This window comes from Pygoscelis adeliae, unplaced genomic scaffold (assembly GCF_000699105.1).
Source record: "Pygoscelis adeliae isolate BGI_AS28 unplaced genomic scaffold, ASM69910v1 Scaffold227, whole genome shotgun sequence".
NCBI lineage: Eukaryota > Metazoa > Chordata > Aves > Sphenisciformes > Spheniscidae > Pygoscelis > Pygoscelis adeliae.
Window position 1 is genome coordinate 539,041 of NW_008825100.1, and position 8,262 is coordinate 547,302.

The window sequence follows — 8,262 nt, forward strand, 5'->3', positions numbered from 1 at the left end:
CCCCCCCGGCAGCGGTTAAACCTTCTGCCTGGCGAGGCTTCCCCCGGGCAGGCGTGGCCGGGACGGCTGCCTGCGGGCTGGGCCCGCTTAACGGGCCCGGCCTGGGCTGGAGGCGCTAACGCTGGCCTGAAGCGACCGGCCTGATGCCCTGGCGGATAGGACTCCCCAGACCCGGGGGATCCAGAGCAGACCCGCCGGGAGAGCCACCTCACCTGGTGCCCGGAGAAGGGGGGTGGTTTGCTTCTGGCCTTGTCTCGCAGAAGGCAGATGGTTTCTTGTCACTTCACCATTTTTGCCATCTCCTGCGTGGTGTTGCTTAAATAAATCTTCCCTTTCTTGGCCCCCACTACACTGCGTTGTTCCTGATGTGTCTGTATCGTGTCAGAAGTTGTGAATCGCACACAGCAGAAGGTTCTTCATGAGCATGAAGAGCACTGGGGAGCGCTTGCAGGACGGATCTTCTAATTAGAAGACAGTTAAGTGACTAAGTGTTTTGAAAATGTCTAGGGTGAGAATTTACTTGTTAACTTTTTGCGCAGTGCCAGACCGTGTGGTTGCCTTGCGAATCGTATATAATGCTCTCGCAAGGTATGTAAAAAGCTCGGGTTGAAGCCGTGTGCCACCGAGGAGGGAAAGCGCAGCTGAGACTCGGTGGCTGTGCCAAGCCCGTAGCTTTCAGTGTGGTGTTACAGTTTTGAATATGCATTCCCAAGAGATGCAGGCTCTGAAGTAGTGTTGGTTCAATATGTGAATTACTCCCATCTGAGTGGAAACCCTCAGTAAAATACAAGGCTTAAAAGGAGAGAGACGTCGTCTCCTCCGTCTGCAGGCACACTAGCCTCCCAGTCCAGAAGAAGGAGGTGATGTCTTCTTTAGAGATCTTAATTTCCATTTTCATGAAAGGTGACGATAGTAAATACCTTTGTAGTGCCTGAGCATCGTGAACGCAGGCTGTCCGAGGCACCGAAGAATCTTTACATGAGTGTTGGTCACCTTGCTCCGTTCCCCCATTGCTCTGTTTGTGGCATGCCAGAAGGTCCCAAGAGCCAATGAGCGGAGAAAATTTGGAAGCCGGGATAAAACAAATAGGAACAACATGTGTAGGGTGAGAAACCAGGATGGAAATTACTGCATCGTGCTAATTTGGGACCTTGCATTACTTGTTATAAACATTCACCGACGTGTACCCACCTAAGTGCCCTTGCTGTGGTCAGGCTCTTTACCTCGTGGTAAAAATCTGCTGCTGGTGCCTTGAATGACTTGCAGCTGCAGTGGTTGTATAAAAGCAGTAAGTGATTTCCTTGCATAGCAAAGTCCTGTTACATTTTGATAAGCCTTCGCAATTAAATACCATATATTTGCCGAATGACATATTAAATAAATGGAAATGGGGTAAATGCAGGTTTTATATTCTGAAACTGGTTTATGCCAGAATAAAATTGGACTTTTATTTGATCATCAGCATTTCTAGGAAAAAAAACTAAGATCCGATCGGTGTTTACGTCAGTATTGCCATGTGGGACAGTTGATGATTCTTAATTAAGTTGGAGATTATTGCATTTGAAGAATTACAAGAAGCAGAGTCTTGTTAGAGGGAGATATCAAGAGATAGTATAAAATGGGGAAACAATGGCTGCGGGGAAATTATTAATAGATTTCGTCAAAGACAGGGACTTGGGCTGATCTCGCTCGGTATTTTAGTTGATGACCTTGGTGCACAAAATAGGATGCAGTAATGATGTTTGATGATGACCCAAAGCTGGGAACCGACTGCAGGGCCAAAAAGGACTGAGATATCCTACAGGAAAAACGGAGTGATGTTGAGTTAAGTAATACCTGTGGGCTGAAATTCAGCATGCAAGGTTTGGGGCTGGTACCGAGGAAAAAGGAGTTCAGTAACAGGAAAGAAGAGAGACTTGGATGTAGTAATGGATCACAGGATGTGAGCAACCGCTTTATGACAGTGAAAAAAGAAAGTGTGATCCTCGGTGTGCAGCAGAAGAGCTCCTTCAAAGACAGACGCAAAAGTGTGGACTTTCTTGTACAAGGCTGTGAGAGCCGAACCTGGGATCGTATGCATCAGCTCTGGTCATGTGTTAAAAAAAAAAAAAAGGGGGGGGTGTGCAGACTTCAGGAAGTGCCAAGAGCTGTTGGGATGGTGAAGTAAGTGGAGAGTGAAGGGTTTAAGCTTGTTTTCCTAGGCAAGCTAAAGCTAAGAAGGGACGTAACAGTTTAAAAGCCCGCATTAGGTACGGTATTCCTGCGGAGTTTGTAATTGGGACCTACAGTCTCCAGTGTCGTGTATTGAAAAGACTCCTGTAAATTCTGGGAATTCCTGCGATCACCTGGTGGGCAAAGCCCCCAGGGACAGGAGAGACTCTCAGCTGAAATAGTGATGTGTTTGTGACTCCGTGCTTTCTTTCCTGGAGGCTAAATGTATTATCCAAGCTCCACCACCATGCCATCCAGAGGAGGGAAAAAAATGTGGAGCACCTCCTTTTTGCTTGAGGGAAGTGTGTTGCAGTGCCAGCCTTGATGCAGACGTGGGTTCAGTGTGAGTCAGGAAGCTGACTAAGAAGCCAGACACCATGGTTGCCCTCCTTTACCCCAAGACATGTTCATGATTACAAATAACGCAGAGAATCAGCCGTGTAGAAGAGATCCTGTATTCTTAGGAGGACTCTGCTGCCTCCCCAAACTGCCAGCAGGAAATTATGTGTGATCAGAACTTTTCTTTTCCGTTTGTTTTGCCTCTTGGAACTTTATTCTGAGTGATGGAGAATGCCACAGCATGGCATTGCATCTTCTGTGCAGTTACCTGTAGTATCTTAACTAGCCCAGATGTATTTAACTTCCTTTTTGGATTTCAATCAGCAAAAGTGAATGCTGTGTCCTCTGCGCTGCTGCTGCATCATCTTCAGAGAGCTTCCTCGGAACCTGCTGAAGCCGGGGCGGAAGGGGGATGGATGCGCTGGTTTGGCTCCCCTTGTGCCCGTGTGGCCATAAGTAAGAGTCAACAAAAGCCGCCACCAGTTGGCAGTTTCAAATTTAAAAACAATGTCAGCGCTTTTTTCCTTAAGTTCCAGATGGCTAAGCTGTCGATCAAAATCGTTGTTATACATGAATGTGGCACTGAATCCATGTATAACAAGACTCTTGATGGACAGGTTTTTAAAAAAAGAGTGATTGGGATGGGAACTCTGCCATTCCTGTAGTGTCGGCAGTTACTCATGTAGGATGCTACCTAGTGCACGGGCAGGGGGAACTCCTTTTCCCTTCACTCTCAGGTTCTTTTGTGCCTGATTACAACTACGGTTTGTAATAATGTATGGCAGTTTTCACCAAAAGTGTGTTACTTCGGTAACTCTTCCTCTGTATTGAGATTACTTCTCTGGTTTGCTGGGTTGTTTGCTTTTATATGGGGTGACGAAAATGGGTGTGCTGTGGGATTGCTGAGGTTCTGACTCCGTCCTGAAAAATATTTTTCAGATCTCACTTTCCAGTTGAGAAATGTTTTCTGGCGTCTCTTCAAGAAGAGAGAGATCTGTGAACCTCTGTGGCTGACTTGAAACTAAGGGCTGTGTTTACTTGCTTATAAATTACATAATCTCCAGTTGATGCTTGAAGGAGGGGAGAAAAACAATTTATCGTTACTGCAAAGCAAGCCTTTCTTTCATCTGATACCGGTTTCATTTCTTCACCTCTTCTCTATGGTTTCACATTCCTAGCTGTCCCATCCCACATGTTTCTTCCTCCTCTGTCTCCTAGTAGACAAAGCTATTTGTAAATCCTGTTTTCTTTGTAAGGCATTTTTGCAGCTGTGGTTCTGCTCTCAAATGACTAATTGCCTCCTCAGAAAATTTGGAAAAAATTAATAGCCATATTTTTTAACCCAATCTCCAATTTATTTAAGAGAAATATATTTAACGTTTCTTATATCTGCATTTTTCACCCTTTTTTAATTATTTTTCAGGATTTGGGTATCTCCTAATTGAGGAGAGTCAAAATACTGATTGCAAGTGAATCCTCCTCAGTCAGCCTGTTGGATGTCTCTGAGAACATAAGAAGTCATGGCAGAAAATGATGTAATGCCAACCTTACCAAAAAAGTGTGGCCCGTACATTTCATCTGTAACCAGTCGTGGCATGAATTTGGTAATTCGTGGTATAGTGCTGTTTTTTATTGGCGTATTTCTTGCATTAGTATTAAACTTGCTTCAGATCCAGAGAAACGTTACTCTCTTCCCCCCCGATGTGATCACAAGCATCTTCTCCTCAGCTTGGTGGGTGCCACCTTGCTGTGGCACAGCATCAGGTAAGTTCAGTCGTGTACGTATGCCTGGTGTGGAGATGAAAGGGTGGATAGATAGTTACACAGTTACAAAAAAAAATATATGAAAGGTGTGGAAGTTAAAAATTTCTCTTACAGCATCATTGCCCTTTTTGAGCTATTACTAGTCTTCTGATCTCCCCGTGTAAACACAAATATGCATGCACGTGTCCAGAAATTGTTGTTCTGCCAAATTGTTTTACTGTAAGCTCTGCTAACAATATTAACCTTTGCTTTTTCTGCTGGGTTAGAATACAAGTTTAACAGACTTTAGAAGGTGACGCCACTTGTAACCTGTGTTCTACAGGCAGCCCTTGCAAATACCCTGGAAGCATCAGGTTGTGCAGCACACAGTACCGTGTTTTGAGCGCAGCAAACCACCTTGAGTAACACTCCCTTTTGCGGTCTAGCTTTCCATTTGTTCCTCATTCCAGTTTGAGGTATCGCTTTAGCTCCGTAAAGCTGGGCGACCTGACTGTGTCTCAGGGAGTTGAGGCCAGGCACGCAGTTTGCGGTTGTAGAGGCACGTTGCAGAACAGAGCACCTTGGTTAGATTCATGTATCAAGTTGGATGATGTGAACATGCTCCATTTCTCCTATGACCACGTAGGGAGTTGGGGTTTTTGCATGTTTAGCTAGTTTAAGTGAGATGTCTACTGTAGGTAGTAAGAAATAACCCTTTTTCCTCTTCATTCATCTTCAAGTATCAAGGCAAGTTCCATGTTACAAGCCTGATGGAATTTGGCTTTCTACTTGGCTCTGAAGATCACTGATCCCATGGGTCAGTTTTACGCTTTACTAAGGGAATATTCTTAGCAGCCAGTACTGGAGGATTCTGCTTTAGCGAACCTTTACAGTAAGGTCAATTTTAAAAAGATTGAGAAGCTGGCATTTCTGGGTATTAATATGAGTCAGTAAACTAGCTTTTGAGTTGGCATTACTGTTTTGCTAATGATAATATTTAAGTCTATTTTTTCCCTAGTCGTCTAATTGCTTTCTTTTTGATACCTTGTTGAAATACTACACGCCAAATGTCATAGAGGAGCTCGATTTGAAAGGAAACCCTCCAAATACCTCTCTCTGAACCTGTTAGTTTTGTTCTACTATGGAAAGACATTTGGTGTATTATGGTGGCAGTTACATACCTGTTCATCTGCTAGTTGTCTTAGTCCTCTTTCTGTTATCCTGCTGAGATTGTGGATTAGCTACTGTATTGGATCCTGCCTTTGCTGTACTTTTCTTTTATACTTTAAACTGATTTGTTTAACAAACACGTCTGGTAAAGGTTTGATCTTTTATATGGAGTAGTGGGGGTTGAAATGACAGAATCCCAACCTGCAGCAGCAATGCATAAGGTCTGCAATGTTCAGCTGTAACGTTTGCGCTGTCAGCTGTTTGCACCAAGCTGCACCTTATGCTCTCTCGGGTCGTCTGAGAACACCGGCTGCAGCTGTGTATGGGGAAGTTGGGAAGGCTAGGTCTTGCCATCATCTCAGAAGAAACTTGTGGGCCTTTCTGGTTCTGATGGGTTGGTGGTTTTGATGGAAAGACTGGGTATGGCTTGTAAAGTGTAGTCAGTCACCTGCTAGGTACTTGCACTACTTGATTTTAAGCCACCTGATTTAAAGATATTACTGCCTTAATTGGCTTTTCCCAGCAGGAGTGACCCCTGTTGGGGTGTTCGAGTTCTTTCTTTTCCATTATCAGTCTTTTCTTCTCCACTTTCTTTCTACTCTGCTAGAGTACATACAGGGAACCTCTGTGGTAAATGCTGATAATTCACCTGTTTTCTTACCTTCCGTACTTGCACAGCCTTCCTGGAATTGACATGAACCCTTCTCTGTAGTATGGTTTATTATTATGAACAGAATAAAGGTATTTTGCATATTTATAATCAGTGGTGATCAAGGCTGCTTTCAGAGGAGTCCTTTCATCCGTCACTGTTATTAGTCATCAGTTTGGCCCAATGCCTTTGGCAAGAAAATTGCTCAGGGAGCTTTTTTTTTTTTCTCTCCAGCTTTACTGGTGATTTATTTTCCCGAATCCTGGAGATCAGTTTCCTCTCTGGCAGAATAAAGAGCATTTGCCATAACATACCTCCAACAGCATGCCAGACTGGGGGCACTCGAGTCCGTACCAATGACTCAGGCTCTGTCCCCCCCCCTTGCCCCCAGCACCAGTTTAACATTAAGCACCAGTGTTACTCCTCAGCTGTGTTGCTAACAGTCTTTTCAGCTGCAATTGCAGTACAGAACAAATTTATGAAGAAATGTTCAAAGAGCATAGCAGTTCCCTGGGGTTGAAAGTCCTGTTTGCTTTCTGTATTCAACAGCTACTGTAGGCTCTTGGCTTTCCCTCTTCTGTGTGAGCCTTTATAGTAACACTGAAGAAGAGAAAAACATTATCCCGACAAAAACTGCTTGTAACAACAACAAAAGACGACATAAAATATTGATGTTATAAACCATGCTCTGCCCTTACTGTGGTGTGTTTGTTTTGCAGTTACTTAAACATGTATGTTTGGTATGTGGGATTTTCAAAAGTGCCAGCCTGCAAGCTGTTACTGCTCTTTTTGATCTACGATGTGAGACTGCAGATTTTGGTAGGGTGCAGAGCTCTTTCATCCTCTGCCCCTAGTTCAAATTGTCTCTGTTTTGCTACTTCTACCAGGTCACTGCTGCAGTCGTTGAAGATGCTGCTGAAGTTTTACAGGGCTTTTTTAAAGAATGAAATTGTTTGAAATTCCTCCTCTTTTACAATGTATGTTTTGTACTATTGATCCTTAAAAGATCTGTCTTGGTAGTCACAGTAATTGTCAAAGTCTCTAGATAGTCTTTATTTTAGTTAAATATTGCCAGTGCTTTAACTTCTGGGCCTTTTTTCTTTCCTGTCTCCACAGCTGTGATTGGGCTATTGTACCCATGCATGGACAGACATCTGGGAGAGCCACATAAATTTAAGAGAGAATGGTCCAGTGTAATGCGATGTGTAGCTGTCTTTGTGGGAATAAATCATGCCAGCGCTGTATCCTATATTCTAATGAAATTGGCGATAACAAACGGGTTTCCACTAAAACAAAGCTCAGATAGCCAGTCATGGTGAATTGTTGTTGAAGATATAACATGCAGCATTTTTGCAAGGGAAATGCAGAATATGTGTAAGTGTTAAACTGTCGTAGCAGTATTGGAGGTGATGAGTCGCATGTCTTTTCATTCTGAAAAATCTTTTCATTAGAAATGTCTCAATATTGGGCTTTGTCTTACTTACAGTCTTTATTTTCTTTGAATAATTAAAGTAAGTGTGGGGAAATATTTGTGCGGTAGGTATTACAGAAAAGTGCTTTAAGACATTCCAAGGGTTGATGTCCTTTTAACACCATGGTAAGAGGTTGAAGCCCAGTCTTGAGGTCATCAGTGAAGCACATGCACTTTGCAAAGAATGGGGACAACTCAGGACCAGGTAATACCCAGGACTACACAAAGCGGTAAGCGCTGTTACCCCATTCTGCAAATGATGCCTTGATGCTGAGAGCGTAGTTACCATTCCCATGGTCATTTGGTAAGAGCAATTAGGAGTCAGTCATTGTGTTGCAGTACATTATAGTCTTCCTAATCGTGTAGCAATTCAGATACATCCTTGCACAAGCGTGCTCAAAACTGGCGTCCCTTCCCTCTGAAGCAGCTGGGGACATGCTGGGTGACAGGGTGTTTTTCACGCGGACTGACACACCTTACTGGCAGTGCTGTGAGTCTTAGTGGTTTTGTGTAGTCATGTCTAGTGCCTCCTCTGTCAGGTAAAACTGGGCGCTCTCTGTGAAAATTGGGTTCTTGTAAGCTAATTAGAAAGAAAGTTGATCATCTCTGGAACTCTCATCTCCTTCAGTGTCAGCTCCAACACGGTTTGCAGAAACCATGCTAAAAAGTTCTGATTGCG

At 43.7% G+C, this 8,262-nt stretch overlaps 1 protein-coding gene across 1 annotated transcript in view; it reads left to right on the forward strand.

Moving 5' to 3' along the window:
* The first annotated feature begins 415 nt into the window (after window positions 1–415).
* Window positions 416–8,262, forward strand: part of INSIG2 (insulin induced gene 2) — a 13,363-nt gene continuing 5,516 nt past the window's right edge. Inside the window, exons 1-3 of the mRNA XM_009327113.1 lie at window positions 416–475; window positions 3,974–4,314; window positions 7,229–7,353. Coding sequence (XP_009325388.1) covers window positions 4,071–4,314; window positions 7,229–7,353 — 369 coding nt within the window. The 5' untranslated portion in view covers window positions 416–475; window positions 3,974–4,070. The remainder of the gene's footprint in view (window positions 476–3,973; window positions 4,315–7,228; window positions 7,354–8,262) is intronic.